Genomic DNA, 26160 nt, shown 5'->3' with positions numbered 1-26160 from the left:
CAGAAACCTATAACTACCCGAAGAACCAAATATAATAAATGAATACATAAAAATCAATCAATGTCAAAACTATAGGCTAAATTCCCATTCTAACCTCCAGAACCCGCATGAAGAGTTCTAACCCTTGGTTTTCAATAAAATGTCTGCAAGTGGTTGGAGATTCATCTGTGAGGTTCCAAAGTGCACTCAGAGTAAACTTCAAAGTAGTGTCCACTGAATTTTGATTGGTTTTTTGCTTCACTATTTGAAGAAGTTGCTGAAAGAAGAAAAACAGAATGAATTTCTCATCACAAAATTGTTATTATAATTAGTGATGATCATCACAAGTCATAAAGATTGGTCTCATGGCTTAAAACATTTCTTGTAAAGGTTTTTATAAGTACAACAAATATCTTCTTGGATCAGATTTTTCCTTCAACAAGAAAAAAAGTATAGGATCTTCAGAAATACTTTATTATTCTGAGGATACTAATACCCTGTAAATAAAATAAAAAGCAAAATGATTAAAGCTTAGGAAAACTATCGTGCCCAATCAGTCACAACATATATTCATTTCAGATCCTGGGTTTAAAAAAGTGGATGGAGAAAGGGAACAAGAAGCTAACATTTATTAAGTATCAACAAATTATATCCTATATTATAGTATTGTTATGTCCATTTTTCAGGAGAGGAAATTGAATCTGAGAAATATTAAGTAATTTGATCATAGTCAACTTAGTAAGAGAAAATAAGAATTGGAAGACCTAATTTCAAGTTTTCCTCAAGAAAAAAAAGAATAAATTACATTCAATAGTAAAAGACTTAAAGTCTATATTGGATTTGAATAAGATAATAGCTTTGAAATTCCATTTGTAAATTATTTCTATCATAGCCTTAACCTAAGAAATTTAAGTCTGAAAGAAAAATGTTTGAGAACTAGATAAGGCACCCGTAATTCCAGTTTTAGATTATAATTATGGGGGAAATAGGCAGCTCTGCTCAAACAGATACAAGAAAACATTAATGAGTGCTATTACGTAAAGTTGCACACAATTCAGGAAAAAAAATTTTTAGTAATAAAAACATCTCAGTGCAATTATGTAACTTAATAGCATAGTGGCTAAGAGTGTGGCATTAGAATCTGGATCTGTGTAACCTGTTTGCTGATTTAATCCTTTGTTTCCTCATCTGTAAATTGTGGGTGATAATCAAGAGATTAAAAAAAAAGCTAGTGATCATCATCACTACTACTACTGCTGCTGCTACTAATTCCTGCTTAAACTAAGCTTAATTTCCCCCCAAAGCATATAAGTAGATTACTTCCTTAAAATCTTTGAATATATTTCCAACCAAAACTACTGGAACACATATATAACAATGAAAAGCCATATTTAAAACTAAAATGTCATCCCTGAAAATAGTAAAAAATAAATAAAATCAGCATCCTCTTCTACTTATCTAACATATATTGTTTTGTGCTAAGCACTTAGCATATATTACTTCAAATAATCTTTTTTTTAAGTAAGCTCTATGCCTAATGTGGGGCTTGAACTCCCGACCCAGAGATCAAGAGTCGCATGCTCTACCGACTGAGCCAGCCACGCGCCTCCCCTTCAATTAATCTTATTTTCCTTTTCATTTAATCTTCATAATAACTGTACAAAGTAGTTTATCACCCCTAAGTAAATCTATGTGACTGCCCAAGCTAGTAACTGATAGAATTGGGAATAAACCCAGATATGTCAACTCCAGAATTCCTACTCTTTGCATTATACCACCACAGCTTTCTCCTCTCTTTACATTACTCTTTTCATTGGTATTGCTATTATTATACGTACTAGACTGTATTACAACCATGTCTACATAGCTATCTTCTCTAGTACTTTTTATGGACAGAAATTATAGACATGACTCAATGTGAATCCCTAACATCAGGTAAGGTGCTAGGTACCTGATAAGTACTCTACAGATATTTATCAAAGGAATGACTTTCTCTATATACATAATATGTAAATCATAGAAAAAGAGAGTCTTTTGGGGTACCTGTCTGGCTCAATCGGTGGAGTGTGCAACTTTCGATCTCGGGGTTGTGGGTTCAAGCCCCGTGTTGGGTGTAGAGATTACTTAAAAATAAAATCTTAAAAAGAAAAAAAGAGGAAGAATCTTTCATTTGACTTTTCCATCTATCATTATTGTTTAAATACCACATGTCAGGATTATAACAAGAAAGTCTGAAGTGGACTTTTTCCTTTAGTCCTCCCTAGGACATTGTTTGTATTTATAAAAGCTCTTTAAAGCTTTTTAACTTTTTACTGTTCATTGTATCACCTCCTTAACTGAGTGTAAGCAAGCAAAATCATCTGTCAGTTATTTAAATTATCTTTTTCTCCAAAGCATCTAGCACAATTTTATGTCTACAATAGTCTCTACATTTTCTTCACAAATAACAAAATAACAGACTTTTAGGTCTAGATGGGATCTTAAGGCTTATTTAGGCTCCAATCATTCACATAATTTGCTTAAATTCACAAACTGAGTTTACAGTTAGATCCTAGGTCATCTGACTCCTAGTTCAGGGCTCTTTCCATCTCTGTTAAGGAATAAAGCTACCTCTATGAAAATAAATGAATACATCCAAGTCAGAAGTAATGAAAATTACATTTTGAAATATAAAATGTCAGAAGATACACAACACTGCCTGAAAACAATGAAAATGAAAACTGTCTAGTGGTCTGCACAGAGATGACAGACTTACCCTGACAATGAAGAGCTCAGCACCAAGCTGTGCAGTTTGTTCTGTAGAAAGCTGCAAGCAAGCAGAAGACAAAGTAAACATCCAAAAACTCACCAGTGTGAGTTTAATATCATTCACTGCCAACAGACTCCAAACGTCAGACTAAAATCTCTGATCAACATGGAATTCTACAATATTGAATGGAGCTTGAATAAACAGGCTGGCGAAGAGACTTACCAACTTTTCTGGCACAAAGATTTTGGGGAAAACAGTAACTGTAACGGGAAATAGCCACCTACAGAAAATTGTTCAATAGGGGCACCTGGGTGGCACAGTGGTTAAGCGTCTGCCTTCGGCTCAGGGTGTGATCCCAGCGTTATGGGATCGAGCCCCGCATCAGGCTCCTCTGCTATGAGCCTGCTTCTTCCTCTCCCACTCCCCCTGCTTTATGTTCCCTCTCTCGCTGGCTGTCTCTATCTCTGTCAAATAAATAAATAAAAATCTTTAAAAAAAAAAAAAAAGAAAATTGTTCAATAATAGGAGTTCAGATACCTTGGCAGCCAGGATGGAAATGATAGCAACTGCCATCCTTTGCATGTTTTGATCCTCATGGTTGCAGAGCCACTGCATGACAAGCTTGGCTGCTTCAAACCTGAAAACACACAAAGGGTTTCCATGAATGAATCCTGGAGTCAGCAGGCAGTTTCAGAGCTCTAGCTGGGAACTGATGCTACAGTTTAGATAGGTGAGAAAGAACAGGAAAATTCCTCTTAACTGATAACAGAATAACAATTACACTTGAGTGTTTTGGAGATAGTGTCTTGTTGTTAATTCTGACAACACTTTGTAAAGAAACAAGAGTTTGGGAAATATGATCAAAACTATCTGGCATTTATCTTCTAGAATTATAACATATTTCTATCCTGTAGTAATTTCTATGTTGTATTAGAGTATTTTCTGGGTCCTTATAGTACCTAGCACAACAAAAATATTCATTTATTCATTCACAAACATATATTGAGCCCCTGATTTGTGCCAGATACTGTTCCTAGTGTTGGAGACAGAGGAGTGAACAAAATAGAAAAATCTCTCTACTCTCACAGAGCTTACACTGTAGTGTGGAAGACAGATAACAAATCAAACAAGTAAGTAAAATATGTGGTATGTGCTATAAAGAAAAAAAATTGAGCAGGTAAAGAGAGGATATGAAATGTTGAATTTTAGGTAAGGTTACTAGAAAAGGTCTCACAGAAACTTTTGAGGAAATAAGAGAGCTTGCTGTGTGGATATCTAGGGGAAAAGCATTCTAAGCAGAGGGTGGGAGACAGAACAACCCTGAATTGGGAGTATGCCAGGAGGTTTTGAGAAATAACATGGAAGCCAGTGAGACCCAGAGCAGAGAGAACAAGTGTAGTACTAAGAGATGAGGTCAGAGGAAACAGGGGAGCCAGATCCTAGGGTCTTTGTTTAAAATTAGCTTTTACTCGGAGATGTAAAGTCATAGAAAAATTCTGAGCAACGATATAACATGAACTGACTTATATTTTTAATAGGATTATTCTGGTAGCTTTGTTTAAAATAAACTTCAAGAAGGCAAAGAAAGAAACAGAGCAGTTCGAGGCTGCCACAATAATTCAGGAGAGAAATCACTTTTAGTCTAGTCCAAGTGGTAGAAATGGAAGTGAAGAGAAATGGTTGAATTCATGGTATATTTGGAAGATAGCTGGATTTGTCAAAGGACTGAATGTGGGGTGTGAGAAAAGAAGAGAAATCAGGACGACACCAAGGAATATATCCATAATTTCATCTTTTCAAGACTTGGCTCAAATATCACTTCCTCTGAGAAGCTTTCCTTGACAAGTTTATCACTGCTTTCCCACTGCTCCTGAGCATTTGTTTGTAACTCTGTCAGAGTGATTATCTGTAGCCACACCACTGGCCCTCGAGTTCTTGAGGTAAAGGACCGTATCCTATTCAGCCCTTTATACCAAGAACCCATTACAGAGCTTTACACATGGATAGTGTTTAGAACATGTTGGCTGAACTACAGAGATATAAATTACTCTTCTGCAAATTCCCTCAAATTTACTGTTACCTCTATTCCCAAGGCCATCTCAGATTCTTTTACAGATTTCTAATGAGCCATTGTGCCTCCATTGTTTTTCCTTCAATTTGTGTCTACACATTGAGAATACATAAATCTGTCAGAGAATTTTGGTATGATGTCATTCCTGTACTCACAGTATTTTCGGACTCTAACAATGGGCCCGTACTTTCAAATCTTTTTTCCTGCCTACCCTATGCTTACTGCAAAGTGCACTGCTCATTAGTCCCCAAGCATGCCCACAATTATTATTAAGATAGCCTTATAGTTAAGAGCACAGATTCTGAAGCTCCTTGTATTTTGGGGTTTAAATTCTACTTCTACCTAATGCTGCTGATAATAATCATAAAATACATTATTTTATCACATGAAGCAATGCAGGAAAGTAATTAAGAACATCACACATTCTGGAGTCAGCCCGGTTTCAAGTATCACTTCTACCACTTACTAACTTTGGGAACCTGGGGCAATTTCCTTAATCTCTCTGAACTTCAATTTTCTCATCTGTAAAATAATAAGATCTATTCAATAGGATTGTTGTGAGGATTAAATAATATTACACATAAAACTTAAGACTTAGTACAGAACTTAGCACATAACCAGCTTTTAATAAAGGTTATTTTTTTCTAGTATTAACTTCCTCTGTACCTGTATTTGTGCAGTTCCCACAACATAAAACAATCAATTCAACCAGCTCTCATCTTCAATGGAATACAGCATGGATGTAAAAAGAAGAGGTTTTGGAGTCATTCTGGATTTAAATCTAAATTCTGCTACTTGCTATCTTATCACCTTGAGAAAGTTACTAAACCTTTCCATGCCTTTGTTTCTTCATCTACAAAATGAATATTATAAGAATAACAATTTCACAGGACTCTTGTATGGACTGAATAAGCATATGTAAAACACTTGGCACAGTGCTTGGCAATAGGAAGTGCTTTATACAGGTTAGTTGTTATCTTTATTATCTCAAATGCCATCACTAACATGAAATCTTTAATGATCACCAATCAGATGAAATCTTTCCCTCCTCGTTTGGGGGCCCAATGCATTCTGTCATCCTCTTCTATGAAAAATTCTGTCTTCTGTCATACTCATTTTTCATTCATTCATCCATCAAACATCCACTTAAGCACTAGAGACAAAGAGATTAACCAGTAACAGTCTCTGACCACAAAGAAGCTCACATCTAGCAGAATGTATTGGCTAGATCAGAGGTGAGTAAACTATAGCCTACATATAGTGATTTTACAGCTGTGGGTCCAGCTGTCTGTTTCCTAAAGTTTTACTGGAATGTAGTAAAACCATTTGTTTATGTATCATCTTCAACTGCTTTGGAGGTACAATGGCAGAGTTAAGTAGTTGCAACAGAGACCCTATGGCTAGTAAGTCCAAAATATTATTAGCTAGCCCTTTAAAAGAAGTTTGTCAACCCCTGGGTGTTGACAATTTTCTTTAGGAAAGTGACTATGTCTTTCCTACATATGACTTCATGTAATCAGTACAGATGCTCAGTATTTACAAAATAAAATTAGTAATCTACATGAGATATATGTACTTATATTTTTATCCAAACTGTTTATTTGAAATAGTAAATGGAACATCTCATTCCTCAGCTATGCCAGATAACAGTGTACTGTTACCCAAATAAATCACAGTAAAACTGCTGCTTAAGAAATATACTTCATTAAATCATAAGTATATTTTCTTTTTCAATACCATCATTAAAAATTATATTTTAAAATAGTAAGATGACAAAAAAATCCTTTTTAGCTCTCAAATCACATCTTAGAAAACAAGGGAAGAACACTTCATAGTTACTTGAATCCATCTATATAACCTCCCTTAACCTCTATTTAAAAAGTTTCTTCTATAATTCAGTATTAAATAACAATAATAAGAGGTATGATACAGAGAAAAGAACACTGGACCTAGAACTAGAAGACTTGAGTCTTTCTAATTTTGCAGTTACTAGACACAAAACCATGAGCAATACACTGAATCTATATGCCTCAGTTTCTTCGGCCTACAATATCGTATGGATATTCTAAAAACCCTGATATAAATTTTTAAAAAATATTTTATTTATTTATTTGACACAGAGAGAGTACAAGCAGGGGGAGCTGCAGGGAGAGGGAGAAGCAGGCTCCCACCAAGCGGACAGCTTGACGTGGGGCTCGATCCCAGAACCCTGGGATCATGACCTGAGCCAAACGCTCAACCCACTGAGCCACCCAGGCATCCCCATAATATAAATTTTTAAGCAAAGGGCTATGAAAACAGGGGCCAATCTGTTAACAGGAATGTTGCACTAAATTAAAGAAAGTGGAGTTAGCATTCTATAAGGTAGTGCAGAATTCTGTCCACTAGATTAACTATACTCCAAGGATATGCCAACCGGTAAGAAATGGCCCAAGACAGAATTCTAAAATTCCATTTTGGCCCATTTTAAGTTCTAGGACTAACACTTGCCTGTTGAATGGAACATCCTGAAGTATCCGGTCACTGCAAAGTGAAAGGAGGCAATTCTTCTGTAACTAAAGAACCAAAGGGAGAAAAAAATTCCTGAATAAAATATTGCTTTGTTAAACTAGGTGTAGCCTCTATAAAAAAAGGAAGATCTCTGATGAAACACCAATGACTTCTTACAACTTTTGTTCTACCTCCCTATTGTTGAAAGACTGACTTCCACTGGACCCATGTGAGCTTACTGGTGCATATTCTTTGTCTTTTCCATTAGATAAGATAGGATAATAAATACAATTAATATCAGCTAATCTCCCTCCCTTCTGGTGGCCTTTGGGTGGGTTCTGCTTTGTCCTCTATCCACCTGGCTTCCAGAGGCCATAAAAACCAAAGCCCAGGGGCCCGTAGGTGGCTCAGCAGGTTAAGTGGCCAGCTCTTGATTTCAGCTCAAGTCAAGATCTCAGAGTCCTGGGGTTGAGCCCCGCAACAGGCTCCATTCTCGGTGGTTGTCTGCTTGAGGATTCTCTCCCTCTCCCCACACTTGCATGCACACATGCTCACTCTCTCTTTCTAAAACAAATAAATCTTAAAAACAAAAAAAAAACAAACACAAAAAAACAAAGATCAAAGCTCATCCAATTTGGCAGCTACCCTTAATGAGGGAAGCTTGTTTTAATGTTCCAATCACCAATCTGGATTGCCATTTTTTTAAAAGATTTTATTTATTTGAGAGAGAGAGAGAGACAGCAAGCACGAACAGGGGGAGGGGTAGAGGGAGAGTGAAAAGTAGACTCCCCGCCAAGCAGAGACCCCGACGTGGGGCTCCACCCCTGGACTCCGGGATCATGACCTGAGCCAAAGGCAGATGCTTAACCGACTGACCCATCCAGGCACCCCTGTATTGCCATTTTTACTTGGTTTTTGGCTTTTGAGTATTTTTTATTAGATTGCCAACTGGCTGCTAAATTTTAAGAATTAAAAATATAATTTTTATATTTTCAGTTTTTATCCTGAGGATAGGACAGGTTATGTAGCCTACCATATGGCTAGAAGTAGAAAACCCACGTCTTATTCATTTCTGTATGCCAGTACTTGATAGTGCCTGGCCCAGAACAGATGTGCTATGGCTATTTGCTAAAATTATCACAAAGTCAAGACTGAGGTGGAAAACGAGTTTTTTATGGTTTGCACGATTTCCCTCAACATTTGGATTTAAATACTTTTATGCAGGGAATGTACTCTTTAGTTTTCTACTTCTCTGTTTTCCTACATTCAATCATACCATAAATTTATTACTTTATAGCCTGCAAAGGCATTTGAATTTCCAGTCTTGGTCTACTAAACTGAACTCTAAGGAGGTAAGAGATGGGTAGGGGACACTAAAAGGGCTATTTGAATAGGAATTCCCAAATGCTTACCTGCTGGTGATTGGGAAAATGTTCCATGGCTTTGAGCAGCAAATGGGTCACATCGGCCAGGAGTCGGACAGGCATTCCTGCAGCAAGATCCTGCTTAGTTAAGTTAAACACACAGGCACTTGCAGCAAGTTGTACTGGCAAATTCATAGGGTGGTTTCTCATCCCAGTAACCACAAGCTGGAAAAAAATTAATTCTCTTTACTCACATTATTAATACAAGTCCTCTTAACATAGCAACATTACTTGGTTGATCTATAACAACTTCTAAGATGTCTTAAGTTTCTTTTTTATCCTCATGGGCAAAGAGCTTAGGGCATAGCAGTCACTTATCAACACGTAGTTCCTGTCCACCTGGTCCAAGAAGGTATCAAGTTGTTCATGTCCAGGGATTTTTCTGTAGGGCTAATGAATCTTTTCTATTCAGATAACTCATCTTTGTATTTCCCAGACCTAGTACAGTGCCTGTTATATGCTAAGCACTAAATAAATTCTTACTGACTTTAGAGTAAACCAGTGGCAAACTTTTCACTTTCAAATACCAACTTTCAGTTTCTTGAGAACACTGCTAAGGTTATAGTACAATAAAATCCATCTGCTTCCCTCTGGCCTAGATAACTATTTCTCATTTTTCCTCTTACCTCAAATCCCAACAAATCCTCCCAATCCTCACTATCAGCTAAAGAACCTTGCTTCTAATTACATGAGAAAATTGAAACATTCAAAAAAGAACTTAAGATTCTCACTACCACATGTATCCCCCTTACCAGTACATACACATGCATATGCTGCTTTCCTATTACCATAAATGATCTTTTTGGGTTCCTCTCGGAAGGTAATCCCCCCACTTACATGCTACATCTTTTGCTTCTTGTCTGTTCAAGGACATTGCTTCAGCTGTTCTTCTATATCAACTTTTATTCTACACTGGATCATTCATATCAGCATACAAAAAAGCTATTTTTTCCTCCCATCTTAAAAAAAAAAAAAACCAGTTCCTCAGCCAACTACCATCTTTTTCCTTTGTTCTCCTTTGCAACTAAATCCCTCAAAAGAATTTTCTATTTCTGTTTCTCTGTACCATTCTCTCAATGAATGAATGAATGAGTAAATATTTCAGATCAGGACTAGAGGTCCTTTGTTGCTCAGGTTCATAGTAACCAAACCCAAAACAAGATAACTCATATACCAAGTGCCAATATCCTCTGGTATATATGGAGGGGTGACTGGTATTGGGGATAACATCAGAGTGACTGAAATGTTATTGGTTCCTATCGAAGCACCGCATCCTCAAAATTTAAGATAACAGGGTGGTTAAGTAATTTCTGGCTCTGCCACTAACTTACTGTTACTTAACCTCACAGACCTTGAGTTACACAATCTGTAAAATAAAAGATAAAACTTATCTATTGGGATTGCTGTGCCCACTAAATGAGGCATCTAATATAATATAGTCCTACACTCATTGGTTTCAAATGTGCATTAGGATTATCTTGGGGGATTATTAAAATGCAGATTCTTGTACCTCATCCAGCCCTACTGAATCTAAATTTCCTAGAGCGGGGTTCGCAAATATGCTTTAAAAATAAATAACATTCCAGACTTCTGGTGGACAAAGGACCATAATCTGATAAATACGGCCCTAAGCAATCAATAAAAATTAAGAATCTTCCCTTCTTGCCCTTCAAAAGCTGTCTTGGTTAAAAGATTTTAATTGGGAAATACCATGAATTAATTATGAAAGCACAGATGGTTCAAAAGTGGCACAGGAAGGTGCCTTATGGAATTCCAATATTATATTTCTTTTAAAAGTGTATATGGAAGCAATACAATGCAGCGTTGTGACTCCAGTCACATACTTTCATTTTCTACTGTAGATGGTGAAAAAAATATCACTCTGGTCACTGGTTTTAGGTAGTTAAATATGAAGTGGAAGGCATTTATACTGCTTACGGAGACCACTAGAAAACTTCAATAACTCTATGCAACTATCTTCTCTCTTTTTCATTTATGGCTAACAACTGAAGTCATACATCATCCATCCCATTACCACCAGCACCAACAACAAAAATCAAAGACTAAATGCAAATTTTTACCAATTTTCTTCACAAAGCCATCATCTGTATCCAGGGAGATAATCTGAAAATTTTCGTATCCAGTTTCTCATTCTTACCTTTAAAATTTCTGGCTTTGTTTTTTCCATCACATGAGTCAGGCTAAAAAGGTGAAATAGAGCTTCCCGGACAAAGAATGCCCGTTCACTGTACCGCTTCAATGCTTCTGCAATCTGAGTTTCATTGGCTTCTCCAGACACCTTTGAACATAGCCATAAGATTAGCTTTTAGGATTTCTTCAACCCTCTAGCTTTCTCTAGCCAAACATCACTTGTAGAGATGGCATCTAGGATATCCATGTCAGTCTTGAAACAAATGCGAACGACTGTTTTCCAACCCACCCAGAATAGTCATCCTATGAAGGTGTATATATGCTGAAGAGATGTATGATGGATAGGCTTACCCTACTATAAGCCTATGGGTAACATTTTCTATACTGCAGCTAAAGTAAATCTCAAGATATTTAACACTATTTATAAAGTCTTACCACGTGATTAGTCTCTTATCCGACTTTTAAGGTAACTCCTTAATTCCCTTTAATTCATGTTAAAGCTACACTGGTCTTTTCCCCCTGGTTTTTCATAAGCCAAGCTCTTTCCCAGCAAAAGGCCATTATATATAATACCCTCTCTGACTGAAATCTTGCTCTTTTTCTTTGACTAATTTCTACTCATCCTTCCCAATTCAAGTTAAATGACACTTCTTTGGAGAGGCCTTCCCTGACCCACCAATCTAAAACAGGTCCCTCTGAAACGTCCCCTTCATAACCATTATCATAATCCCCCCCCTCAACTGACCCATTCATCACTGTACCCCAATAATTAGCATTATGTGTGGCTCAGAATAAGTGCTCAATAAGTATTCATCAAATAACTGTGTTAATTAATTAATTCTCCCAGATTTATCTAGCTCCCATTCAGCATCAAGAAATTCTGTTCAGAGGTGCCTGGCTGGCTCAGTTGGTTGTGAGTTTAAGTCCCACATTGGGTGTAGTGTTTACTTTTTTTTTTTTAATTTTATTTATTTATTTGAGAGAGAGAGCATGTACATGAGGGGGGTGGAGAGGTAGAGGGAGAGGGAGAAGCAGACTCCCCATTGAGCCCAAAGCCCCATGAGAGGCTTAATCCCAGGACTCTGGGACAAGGCAGACGCTTAACAATTGATCCACCCAGGCGCCCCTGGGTGTAGTATTTACTTAAAAACTAACTAACTAACTAAGTAAATAAATAAATAAATAAAGAGATTCTACTCAAAATTAGGTCTAAGGAACGTCCCATTTATATAGATTCACACATTTATCTTTAACTGTGGTTCACAAAGTACTGAGTAACCAAATGTTTATAATGGGAAGTGACTTTTTATAAAAGTAATCCAACTAAAAAAGTAAAAAATAAATTACTAGAATATTACTACTGATCCCCAGTGAATTAATGGAACTAGTATTAACAACCACTAACATCACAGAAAAAAACCACCATATATTATGCACTTCCTTAGTGAAAGAGCACAACACCCAAGAGTCCTGCCAAAGGGATCAAACATGAGTCTGATTAATCCTCCACATCTAGCTACGAATTTGCAGAGAATACAGACACAGAAATATGCACAATGAAATACAATCAGGAATATCCAGGGGCCCCTGGCTGGCTCAGTTGGTAGAGCATGTGACTCTTGATCTTGGGGTTGTAAGTTCAAGCTCCACAATGGGTGTAGAGATTTCTTAAAAAAATAAAGAAGAAGAATAAAAAAGAATATTCAGACTAAGACAAAGTCTATAAGTCAAAGAGGCTGGATCCTTTAATGGACAAATTGTAAGGAAAAGAAGGGAACAAAGAGGGAATCTGTAAAAAGACATATAATTTTGGGGTTTTTTTGTTTTTTTAAATTTTTTTTAAGATTTTATTTATTTGTCAGGGTGGGAGAGAGAGAGGGAGGGAGGGAGAGAGAGAAAGAGCAAGCACAAGCAGGGGGAGTGGCAGGCAGAGGGAGAAGCAGGCTCCCTGCTGAGCAAGGAGCCTAATGTGGGACTTGATCCCACGACCTGAGCTGAAGGCAGACACTTAACCGACTGAGCCACCCAGGCATTCCTCAAAAGACATACAATTTTGAAAAATGAGCAAGATTAACTAAATGCCTAGAGATAAAGAGATGGGTCATAAAACTACTTAAAAAATAAGGACATGATTATTATTATTAAAGACAGAACAGAGGTTACTTTTGTGGAGAAGGAGAGAGCAGTGATCAAGATGGGGCACATGGAAGAACTTCGGGGTAGCTGAAAGTTCTGTCTACTAATCTGAGCAATGGCCTCAAGTGTGTTTGCTTTATTTGCATTTCTTTTTTTGAGGCGGGGGGGAACAGAGGGAGAGGAAGAGACAGTCTTAAGCAGGCTCCACACCCGAATAGAGCGTGACAAGGAACTCATCTCGCAACCCTGAGATCATAACCTGAGCAGAAATCAAGTCAGGTATTTAAGCAACTAGGCCATCCAGGCACTCCCTCATCTCCCTATTTGCACTTCAATCTATCTATCTATCTATCTATCTATCTATCTATCTATCTATCATCTATCAATCTATGGGGGAGAGAGAGAATGCATGAGCAGAAGCAGGGGCAGCAGCAGAGAGAGAGGGAGAAGCAGGCTCCTCGCTGAGCAGGGAGACTGATGCGGGGCTCGATCCTAGGACCCTGGGACCACGACCCAAGCGAAAGGCAGATGCCCAACTGACTGAGCCACCCAGGTACCCCTGAATTTCTTAAGCTACACATTTGTTGTTTATGATCTTGGCATCTATCTTATTTATAAGAAGGTTAAAAAAAAAAAAGCCAAAAATAACCCCCAATGACATTCAGAGAGATATAGTCTCTTTAAATAGCCTCTTTAAATTGGAAGACTCAGACAGTACAGATGTGTGCCAACAGACACAAGAGCACGTATTAAGTAAGCATTTGTAAGACTGTTGAAATAACAATGGAAGTTTCTTTTTTAAAAATAAATATGTATTTTTAAACAACCTGTGACCATTCTTGTGTTTCTCCTCACTCAAACAGCAAACACACGCCACACTTGTAACAGCTGCAGGAGCTGAGTTGGGCAAAGGTAGTGCTGGCTGTATGGCTGCCCAAGGACCAGGTCTGTCCATCTACTATGAAGACAACTCTGTGCTCAGGGAAGCCAACCCTGAAATGCTGTGCCCTCAGGCAGATACCCCACAACCGAGACTAGATGACAGTTACTCTTATGTTCACACATTACATTAAGTGGGTGCTGTCTGTTGTGAGAAAAACAATAGCTGTCACTTGGACTGCAAAGCACCTTCTCTCCCTGAAGGCAGAACAATGGAAGTTTATTTACAAATGCTTTTTAAACTATGTGAAGTAGGGGTGCCTGGGTGTTTCAGTCAGTCAAGCATCTGACTCTTGGTTTCAGCTCAGGTCATGATCTCAAGGTTGTGAGACTGAGCCCCATGGGGGGCTCCTTGCTCAGCACAGAGTCTTGAGAGTCCTTCCCCTTCCCTCCCCCTCTGCTCCTCCACCTGCTCTCACTCTAAAATAAATAAATAAAATCTTAAAAAAAAAGACTACATGAAATATACATACATACATATTGGTCTGGATTATGTATTCACATATATAAGTGGTTACTGAATAATAAAAATTTTCCAAGTGTTCAGTTCTTTTTTAATTATCCTGAACTTTTTCTTAGACTTTCTTACATTTGTAAAGACACTGAAATACTATGTGAAGTAAGAAAGATTGTAAGAGGAAAAATGTTTAACAATGATCTCAGTTAAGGGGCGCCTGGTTGGCTCAGTCATTAAGCGTCTGCCTTCAGCTCAGAGCGTGATCCTGACGTTATGGGATCGAGCCCCACATCAGGCTCCTCTGCTATGAGCCTGCTTCTTCCTCTCCCCCTCCCCCCTTGTGTTCCCTCTCTCTCTGGCTGTCTCTATCTCTGTCAAATAAATAAATACAATCTTAAAAAAAAAAAAACACACACAATGATCTCAGCTAAGACTTCATTTACCCATATTTGGTTGATTCAACTGTTTTATAATATCTATATGAAATACAGCCTCATGTTATTTTTGAACGTAAAATTAAAGAACTTTTGTTACTAGAATGTTAAATATTCTAAACGAATTTCATTGCATGTATGTTTTATTCAGTGATCAACAGCCAGCGATAAATCCTCAAGTCAAGTAGTCTGACTCCTCAAGCTACTGGCATCTTCAATTCAACCAATTTCATATGCTAGATGATAAAGAAAACAAGTACCTGTATGTACCAGTTTCTGCAAACAATTTAAAACAGAGATGGGGCGCCTGGGTGGCCCAGTCAGTTAAGAGTCCCACTCATGGTCTCGGTTTACATCATGATCTCAGGGTCATGAGATCAAGCCCTGTGTCAGGCTTCATGCTCAGTGCGGAGTCTGCTTAAGACTCTCTCTCCCTCTCCTTCTGTCCCTCCCCCCATTCTTTCTTTCTCTCAAATAAATAAAATCTTTAAAAAATAAAACAGAGGGGCACCTGGGTAGCTCAGTCAGTTAAGTGTCTACCTTCAGCTCAATCATGATCCCAGGGTCCTGGGATGCAGCCCCACATCGGGCTCCCTGCTTAGTGGGGAGCCTGCTTCTCCCTCTTCCTCTGCCTGCCACTCTGCCTGCTCGTGCCTGCTCTCTCTCTCTGTCAAATAAATAAATAAAATCTTTTAAAAAATAAATAAAACAGAAAATGTCCATAACCACTAAATTAAGCCTTGTTAATATTTAATACACTGAATAAAACTAAAATTTATATTCTAAGGAAAAATTTTCTTATAGCATTCTGTATATAACTCTATTAAAGCACCTCTCACACTAAATTAAATCGATTTTTAAATTTATCTGTCTCCTCTCTACTAGACTAGAATTCCTTGAGAGCAGGGGCACTAACTCAGATGTCTTTAAAAAGTACTTAGTAAATGTTTTTTGAAATGGATCAACTCTTCTGCCTAAAATCTTACATGGATCTTCACTGGGTATTGATTACTGCGGTTCAGTATAGGAGTCTTAGTTCAAGGGAGAAGTCTAGCATATAGATCTAAGGACCAAGAAATGGAAACCTCCAATATTTAGAGACCTGGGAAATGAGGAAGAACCAACAAAGGAAATTAAGCATGGCAGTCAGAAAAGTTTGAAAAAAAGACAAGGGTGATAGCTAGGAAGCTAAGTAAAAATGAGAACTAATATTTCTAGCACATTTCTAGTGATTCTAGGAACTGGGAACCACAGCTTAGTAGATAACCCCACAGTCTGGGAATGAGATAGCCAACGAACCCTAGTTCTGGGAAAATGGAAGGTTCAGAAAATTGATGGTGACAGAAGAGCAAACTGGATGGGGAAACAATGACAGAAATTCTATGGTAAGAAAACCTTCTGTGTTGGGACTAGAAATTAAGGGGAAAGTAAAGAACTAAGATTCTCAAACAAAGACAATGAGATGTAGTGGAAAGGACACACGATTTGGAATCAAATAGTCCACGATACAAAGGCAGACTCCAATATCGGCTGGTTGTCACCCTTAAAGCCATTCCCTCTCACTGAGGACAATAATACCTCTCTCATAGAGTCAAGAGACCGAACTAAGTAATACACATGAAAGTGCAAAAAACAAACCACTTGTCCTTATAACCACCCATTCAGAGTATCATATTATGCCTTATAAGGAATACTGACTGGGTAGTCACAGTGTCTCTACTTCTTGCATTCCTTTGTGTGGCTTAAAAAACCAAGGCCTGTAAAGCCAAAAACCCAACCTCAACTAATTTATTGTTTCTAAAGAGTTATTTATTTATTTATTTGGATTTTGGGGTGGGGTGCACAGAGGGAGAGGGAAAGAGAAACCTAAGCAGCCTCTGCACTGACCACAGAACCCGACATGGAGGTTGGGGGGGGTGATCTCAACCCTGAGATCACGACCTGAGCCAAAACCAAGAGTCAGATGCTTAACTGTGCCACCCAGGTGCCCCCTCAACTAACTCAAAGCATCACAATACTAAGACAATCATTTCAGACAAGTTTTTCAACAACTGTGCTAAACTGGACAATTTTTAAAAAGGAGATGTGGCAATCTCAGCTCTCCTCCCTTAACATGACTTATTATTTTTCAGTTCTCAAATCAGTGGTTAAATAATTTAAAAGGAACATCAAATTTTGTATATAGTTGAACAAAGGGGAAAGTTCCAATGATCTCTTTTTAAGTTTGTGTTTTGTTTTGAGTAATCTCTATACCTTACATGGGGTTTGACCTCACACCCCAAGATCAAGAGTAGCATGGTCTTCCAACTGAGCCAGTAAGGTACCCCTCAATGATCTCTTTTTTTTAAAAAAATTACTTTAAAACAATGATTCTCAACTTTCGCTGAATATTGCAATCAGAGCTAAGGAGCTTTATAAAATACTGATGTCTTTCTGAGTCCTACCTCCCTGTGGTTCTGATTTAATTGTTCAAGCTCCGCAAGTGGTTTCTTTAAATTAAAAAAAATTTTTACAGGGGTGTGTGGCTGGCTCAGTTGGTAGAGCGTGTGACTCTTTTTTGGGGGGGAGGGGCAGAAGGGGGGAGGGGTAGAGAGAGAATCCCAAGCAGGCTTCATGCCCAGTGGAGAGCCCCACGTAAGGCTCGATCCAACAATCCAGAGATCATGACCTGAGCTGAAATCAAGAGTTGGAGGCTTAGCTACTAAGCCACCCAGGTGCCCCTAGAGCATGTGACTCTTGATCTTGGGGTCATGAGTTTGAGCCCCATGTTGAATATATAGATTACCCAAAAATAAAATATTTTAAAAATAAATAAATAAATAGTTCCCCCAGCTTTATCAAGATATAATTGACATATGTCATTGTGTAAGTTAAAGGTGTACACATGATGATCTGAAACAGGTATATATTGGGAAATGATTACCATGATAAGGTTGGTTAACATATCCATCATTTCACATAATTACACTCCAGGTGATTTTAATTGAAGTTCAGGTTGAGAATCACTTTAATGTTTACAGAGGAGGAAACTAGAAAATGATACCAAATAAAGTAGGTGTTTCATATGGTCAAGATTTCAAAGTAATAACGGCTCCATTTGTGAAATCAAACTTGTTTCACAGAGGTACTGTGGAATGCAGATGTCCTACTAGGCTCAATTTTATAACTTAGGCTAATTCACTGGAGGGTCTGTTGGTTATAAGAAGAAATCAGCAAAAACTGTACTGCTCTGGGATCATACCTATTATAGGATCTTTGCCTTGAGAATATTATTTAGCTTAATACACCAGGGACACATTACTTTCATCCTTTAGGATGTCTAGCTCACCTCTTCTGGGAAATTCTCCCTCAACTCCCAGGACACAGGGATTTCTTCCCCTTTTAATTTTTAGAACTCTTTACTATTAGACCAATTTGTTAGGCAGTTAAGTAACATTACAATAGTAATTTACATTTTTATATTTCCTTCATCAACAAGCCCTGTACTAAAAATCTGTCTTGTTCCATAACAAGCTGTTAAGTAAGATCCTCACATTTCTTGTTGCTCTGCACCTGGCTTATGTGACCTTTCCAAGTCTGGCCCTGGTGCCTACTTTTCCAGCCTCATCTCATTGCTCTTTGACTTTCTACTGTTGAGCTCTAGCCACAGTGGCCTTTCTTTCAGTTCCTTGGATGTACCACGCCTCTTCTTACCACACATATTTTGCATACATTTTTCTCTCTGTCTGCAATGTTCTCTACCAAGCTACTCACCCTTAAGATCTCCACTCATTCATTAATTCTTTAGAGAAGATTTAAATTAAGTCAAGTCTCTCTGTTAGGGGTGTCTGGGTGGCCCAGTCTGCCTTCGGGTCAGGTCATGATGCCAGGGTCCTGGAATCAAGCCCCACACTGGACTCCCTGCTCAGCGGGAAGCCTGCTTCTCCCTCTCCCACTCCCCCTGCTTGTGTTCCCTCTCTTACTGTCTCTGTCAAATAAATAAAATCTTTAAAAAAAAGTCTCTCTGTTAAACATTCTCATATATAATATTGCATATCTTCGAGATTTTAGCACAATATAGTTTAAAGCATGTATACCAGTATGTCTATATAATATACATAAATATATATGTATGTGATATATATATATTTAAATGTATGTGTGTGTGTATATTTAAACCACACACATACTGTTGGCATACAGTATTTGATTGCTTGACTCCCTCACTAAATTACAAGCTCCATGAGGGCACAATCATGCCTGTTTGGCCTCACCATCAAATCCCCATGCCCAGCATAATGCCCAGTGCATACATGCACTTGATAAAATACTGAATGAATAAAAAAGAGTAACTGAAAATCACTTTCTACATTCTATTTTTTAAGGTCTAAATTTACAAATAACCTGAGAACTGAGATGTTTTTAAGATATTTACAACTAACCTTTTCTTCTCCTTTTTCAAGTCTGTCATGATTACTCAAAAAAGATACCTTGCCTTTTGGGTCACAATATCCACTTCTAAGCCATCCCTGACTCTGCTTCAGGTAGGATCAAAGGATGCTTTTGCTTAAGTAGTGTAGGTAGTAGGGGGAAAAAAATGGGGCCCTGAAATTAGATGTAAATCCAAATGTTGGTTCTAACTAACTGTAAATCATATAATTTCTGAGTCTACGTTTCTCATCTTTAAAATGGGGTTAATACTTATCAATATAAGGCATCTAGAGGATACAGTGTATATTAGGAAAATATTGGTTTTCCTTAAACTTGTCACAATTCTATTCTTCAAGGTCTGACTCAGAGACCATCTTTTCCACCAAGCCCCAAATTCTCCAGCTGAGAGAAATTTCTCCTACTCTCCTATAGTGATGACACTGATCTTTGGCTTTATCATTATTTATGATTGTATCATCACCAAGACTAAGCTCCTTGGAGACAGATCCGATTATCTTTTTCATCTTTGAATCCCAAGTACCAAGCAGATGAATTTAAACCATTAGGCATGAAAAACCTTAAGAAAAGCAAAATTACACCATTTCTACAGTAAACATCTCCTTGGAGAACTTGACTTCCCGATGGATATCAATTCAACAAGGAGTATCCTCAGTTTTTTAAAGTGACCAATTAGAAATGGTATGTTACAGTGGTTCAAAATATCTAAATATTACCATTATGAGAACTATCATTTATCCAAGGCCTACTATGTGACTTGCACTTTACATATACAATTATTAATCTTTAGAAGAATTCTGTTAGAGAGAATATCTGTTTTATAAATAAAGAAGTGGAAACCCAAAGAGTTACTCATATCTTGGGTCTGAAGCATGCAAGCTAGGATTTTAATTGGGACTCTAACTCTAAAGCAAGGCCTTTCCGTTATACAATGCTGTCTTTCACAGACATGTTCCATATATTGTTAGACATTCATCTTAATGGAGCCTTACACAGCTAAGACAAAATAATACATAATAATTGTCAGCCTGACAAAATAATACATTTTTAAAGTCTAACCTTCAAATGTCCTTCACCGGTGAGGAATTCAGAGTAACCTGCATCAGTGGCCAGCAAACCTACAAACTGCATGCTGGGCCGTTGCTGTATAAAGGCTTCAACAGCTTTATCTGTCACATGCTTTCTCCCAGAAACATCTAGGGAGACAAGGTTGGGTAGGATGTCCTTTTGTTCTAGTAAGCGAAGAGCTATGTCTGATGTAAACTGTTTATCATCTGAAATATCAAGATGATTCAGATATTTTAGTTCCCGAACAACATCCAGTATCTGGGTAGTTGTCATTTTTAAACATTTTAAGTGGTGCATGGTTAGAGACTTGAGTCGGTCTTTGCAGGCCAGCAAAGCTGTGATGTCTGTGATTGAGGTGTTAGAAATATCCAGGCTCTCTAATCTTGGCAATGAAGCAACTTCAGCCAGGTCTTCATTGTAAAAGAGAACATTGGTGATGCTTAATGCTCGAAGGCCGGAAAGCCGGCTGAAGCACCGCTCATAAGGATCTTCGAGGGAGAGAGTTAATGAGTTCAGCACTAGGCACTGGAGATTCTGCTGGATCCATTTGTTACTGCCAAGCCCACTGATGATGTCTGTAATCGTGATGTCTGCATTCACACCTGTAGCATCAAGTTCCACTAACTTGTGATGGCAGAAGGCTTTCCGGAAAGCAACAGCAGAGATCTTGGCTTTGCGAATGCAAGCACGCTTTAAGCGCATCTGGTTGCCCCTGAATATACCTACAGTACCATCATTCAGTAGACCTGGAAAAAAACAAGCAGCACTTTAATTTCAAAAAATAATTAAAGAATAGCTAAAATTTCCAGCATACTTTACATTTCCAAAGCACACCCATGTAACAATATTTCATTTAATATACGTAACAATTCCATGAGGTAAGAATATTATTATTACAACTTATAGATGAGTAAACTAGGGCTGAGAAAAGTCGCTTTCCAAGATCACAGAGCTAGCAAGTGACTTGTTGATATTACAGATTACAGGTAGATATTACAGATATTCACTAACATCTGGTTCTACTTGCCTTCCTGGACATGCAGACAGCTACATTTCCCAACCCATCCTTGGAGTTAGATGGGGCCATGTGCTTAGTTCTAACCAATGGCCTATAGACTGAAGCACCTGAAAGCCAGTGTATGATTTCCTACGCTATCTTTTCCTGCTATGACAAATGAGGAGTCTTCCAAGTTCCAGACAGTATGGATTTCTGAGAGTTGAGCCTCTATCAGCTTGGATCCAAGAGTGACCATGGAACAGAAACCTCCATGGACTTGCAGCATTTATGTAGCATGAGTGAGGTATAAACAAACTTTATGTTAAGCTATTGAATCTGGGGAATTAATTTGTTTCCAATACATTACTAGTCTATCCTTTAATTTCACTATATACGTTATTATACACACAAACACATATATGCACACATATATTTAGCACATGCTTATCTACAATTCATTACACCACTGGCTAGATCTGAAATCTTATTAAAAGGATCTAGAGGTTATAGTCCCTTTCTGTCAGATAAATTCAAATAAAGTAGATACAGTAACCTCTTAAAGTCCCTTAGAGATCTACCTGACTAGCAATTAATAGTGCCAGAAGTACATGATGCTTTGGAACCACATCAATCTCAGCCATATCACCTATCAATTAAACATTTCCTGTGAAAGTAACAGCCATGCCAATAAAAGATAGCCTAAGAACAGTCTAGGGTGAGTCGACAGTTGGGACCAGGTAAATAAATAACCTGGAGTCAAGGGGAGAACTGTAAGTGGCACTCAGTAGACTCATACTAAAGATACAGCTTGGGCTGCCAGCCGGTCACCCTAATATTAGAACTAAAGTTTTTTTGTTTGTTTGTTTGTTTTTTTAAGGGAACACTGCTTTCTAGTGGATTTTGCAGACTTACTCATGGGTAAAGAGTCAAAATCAAGAAAAACTGTCACAGTGGACAAAAATGACTATATATTAAGAGCTCCATTATTCTGGAGCTATACTGTCCAAGCCAGTAGCCACTAGCCCACACAGCTATTGAGCACTCGAAATGCAGATAGTCCAAACTAAGGTATGCTGTAAGTATAAAATATACATCAGATTTTGAAGATTTAGTACAAAAAAATGTAAAATATCTCATTAATAACTTTCATATTGACTACACGTTAAAATGGTATGTTGGATATATTGGGTTGAATAAAATTATGAATTAGTTTCACCTGTTTCTACTTTTTTTTTTTTTTAAGATTTTACTTTTTTATTTGACAGAGAGATAGCCAGCGAGAGAAGGGAATACAAGCAGGGGGAGTGGGAGAGGAAGAAGCAGGCTCCTAGTGGAGGAGCCCGACGTGGAGCTCGATCCCAGAACGCTGGGATCACGCCCTGAGCTGAAGGCAGACGCTTAACGACTGAGCCACCCAGGCGCCCCTCACCTGTTTCTACTTTTAAACTGTGGCCACTAGTAAGTTAAAAATTATGTATGTGGGGGTGCCTGGGTGGCTCAGTCAGTTAAGCATCTGCCTTCAGCTCAGGTCATGATCCCAGGGTTCTGGGATAGAGCCCTACATCCGGCTCCCTGCTCAGTGGGGGGGGGGGCCTGCTTCTCCCTCTCCTGCCCCCCCTGCTTGTGCTATCTCTCTCCCTCTCTCTGTCAAATAAATAAATAAAATCTTTAAAAAAATATAAAATAAAATTACATATGTGCCTCACATTTGTGGCTCATGTTATATTTCTATTGGGAGGTGCGGTTCTAGAGATAGTCCTTTAAACTACCTGAATTCTATTTCAGGGGAGTAAGTTTCATGGTAAGTTTCCAGCCACTGAACAGTTACTAAACAATTACTATATGTCAAACACTACCAAATGTGTATACAAAGAAAATTAAGATATGCTCCCATACTCAAAGAATTCAAACTTCCATGGAGTAAAAGTCTCAAACAACGTAACAAAATGAGAACTATGGTATAGCAGAGTTAAGTACAAAGTACCATGGAAACAAAGAAAAAGAAGCAACCCATCTTTCATGAAGGTCTAGAAATAGTCAACAGAAGAGGTGATCTTTAAGTAAGTCCTTCAAAGATGAAGGAAAAATTTAAGGATGGAGAAAGGCGGCGAGGGGTATTAAAGGAAGAATAAATAGCATAAACAAAGCCTTAGCATACATCCATCAAATCATGTCGTACACCCTGAAACTAATATGTTATATGTCAATTTTATCTCAATTTAAAAATATCGCCCCTCCAAAAGGCCTCAGAGATATAAAAGCACAACACATGGTTAGAAAATGGCAAGTAGTTCTACATTGCTTGAACATAAGAACACGTAGAGCTATAAGATGTTTCCCTGATAAAGAGGGGAAGAACATTATTAGTAAAGACCCAGATATGACTGAGAACATGGTGCTATCCCAGAGATTTAAGCATGCAAGTGGGGAGAGGCAAGAAATGAGGTGGGAAGTTAAGTTGGGGTTAGATAAAGCTGAAAGATAAAGAGAAGAAAAGCAGATCAGCTAGGGACCTTGGGACCCAAAAAATGATGTGGTGAGGTTCCTGAGTTTTTTTCTTGCTCCATATATCCCAGACTTAAAGTTAGAGAAGTTGGTAACCCAGAAATGCTGACAAGCAGAGACAAAAAAGAAAAAAAAAAAGCTCCCAAAAAATATGCTCATTCTAGCTAAAGAACCAGGAAGAAAGCAGTTTAGCAAGACAGAAAACTTTCAGACAAGAACTACTTTACTTCAGCCGAACACCACAGAAAAGACTGTGGTCTCACCCTCCCCCGCACCAGTAAATCCCAAGAAGGGAGCCTGGACTTTTACCCTTGCTAGCAAAGTAGTTGTTCCAATCTCCCACAGGGAGGTTCGAGGGAAGGCTGAGTAGGGAGTCAGGACTTTCATCCCCATTGGGTGGTAAGAACCACTGTTTCCCCTGTGATGGCAATGGATACCATGTGGGGAGCCTGGACTTCACATTCATCTGGCAGTAATGAGGTGCTCCTCCTCCTCACTACGGTGGTCTCGAACAAAGCCTGATGAAGAGTCAAGACTTTCACTACTGCCCAAGAGTAATGAGGCCACCTCACCCCAACATGGTGTCAGTAGAGGCCAAATGGGGAAAGAAATGAGATACACCCTTCTCAGCTAGGGAGATATCAGTAGAATCCTAGTGGGGAACCAGAATGCCATCCCCTGCATAACAGTAACGAGAAACCCCATGTCTTGGGTGTCATCAGAAGTCAAGTGGAAACCAGAACATTTACCCCAATCTGGCAATAACAAGGCAGTGCCTCTACCTTCCCCTGATGGAGTGGTGTCAGAGACGCAAACTAAAACAGGAAAGTTTCATAATACCCTAAATGTCCAGATTTCAATCAAAAATTATTTGTCGTACCAAGGACCAGTAAGATCTCAAAATGAAAAAAAGACAATCTATAGATGTCAACACTGAGATAACAGAAATGTTAAAATTATCTGACAGATTTTAAAAAAGCCATCATAAAAATGCATGTGAGCAATTACAAACATGCTCAAAAGAAATGAAAAATAGAAAGCCTCGGCAAAGAAACAGAAAATATAAAGAACCGAATGGGGCTTCTGGTTGGCTCAGTCGGCTAAGTGTCTGCCTTCAGCTCAGGTCATGATCTTGGGGTCCTGGGATTGAGCCCTGCATTGGGCTCCCTGCTCAGCAGTAAGTCTGCTTGTCCCCTTCCCTCTGCCCCTTCCCACCCCCACTCATACTCTCTCTCTCAAGTAAATACATAAAAACTTAAAAAAAAAAAAAAAAAAAAGAACCAAATGGAAATCTTAGAACTGAAAAACAAAATAATGGTTGGGCTCAACAACAGAATGGAAGGAACAATAGAATCAGTGAACTAAAAGATAAAACAAAAGAAATTACCCAAATCTACATAACAGGAAAGAAAAATAAACCAAAAAACCCCAAAAAACAAAACAAAAAACCCCCCACAAAACCTGAACAGAGCTATTTGTGTCACTGAAGTCCCAGAAGAAGAGAAAGAGGGCAAGACTGAAAAAATACTTGAAGAAATAATGGCTACCTATCAGAATGACTCAAAAAACAGTAATAACAGCAAATGCTGGCAAGTTTGTGGAGAAACTGGATCAGTCATATATTGCTGATAGAAATATAAAATGGGACTGTGACTGTGGAAAACAGTTTGGCAATTTCTTAAAACCTAAACATGCAACTACCATACAACCCTGCAATAGCATTCCTGGGAATTTATCCCAGAGAAATGAAGACATATGTTCACACAAAAACTGCAAATGTGTGATTACAGCAATATAATATTCATAATATATTATATGCACAATAGGTAAAAACTGGAAACGCAGATGTCCTTCAGTGGATAAATGTTTATATAAACTGATGTACTCTGAAACACGGACTATGCAGCAATAAAAAAGACTGGACTGATAAACACAACAATCTGGATGAATCTCCTCAGAATTATATGGAGTCAAAAAGGCCAATCCCAAAAGGTTACATACTGAATGATTCCATTTATGTAATATTCTTCAAATGGCAAAATTACAAAAATGTTTACCAGGGATTATGGAGGGGGAAGGGGCAGGAGAGAAGTGAATGTGGCTATAAAAAGACAACACAAAGGATCTTTGTGGAGATGGAAATCTTGACCATATCAATGTCAACATCCTGGCTGTACTGTGGTTTTTGTTTGTTTGTTTTTTTAAGATTTTATTTATTTATTTGACGGAGAGAGAGACAGCCAGCGAGATAGGGAACACAAGCAGGGGGAGTGGGAAAGGAAGAAGCAGGCCTCCCAGCGGAGCCAGGAGCCTGATGCGGGGCTCGATTCCA

At 38.2% G+C, this 26160-nt stretch overlaps 1 protein-coding gene across 1 annotated transcript in view; it reads right to left on the bottom strand.

The window, feature by feature from the left end:
• The window catches only part of ZYG11B (zyg-11 family member B, cell cycle regulator), an 82022-nt gene that overhangs the window by 25876 nt on the left and 29986 nt on the right, over window positions 1–26160 (bottom strand). Inside the window, exons 3-9 of the mRNA XM_011220388.3 lie at window positions 20318–21072; window positions 10872–11012; window positions 8702–8878; window positions 7290–7354; window positions 3266–3365; window positions 2735–2785; window positions 95–256 (exon numbers count right to left, since the gene is read on the bottom strand). Coding sequence (XP_011218690.1) covers window positions 95–256; window positions 2735–2785; window positions 3266–3365; window positions 7290–7354; window positions 8702–8878; window positions 10872–11012; window positions 20318–21072 — 1451 coding nt within the window. The remainder of the gene's footprint in view (window positions 1–94; window positions 257–2734; window positions 2786–3265; window positions 3366–7289; window positions 7355–8701; window positions 8879–10871; window positions 11013–20317; window positions 21073–26160) is intronic.

The sequence above is a fragment of the Ailuropoda melanoleuca genome, chromosome 2, assembly GCF_002007445.2.
Source record: "Ailuropoda melanoleuca isolate Jingjing chromosome 2, ASM200744v2, whole genome shotgun sequence".
In the NCBI taxonomy this organism is placed as follows: domain Eukaryota; kingdom Metazoa; phylum Chordata; class Mammalia; order Carnivora; family Ursidae; genus Ailuropoda; species Ailuropoda melanoleuca.
This window is presented reverse-complemented; position numbering and strand designations above follow the sequence as displayed.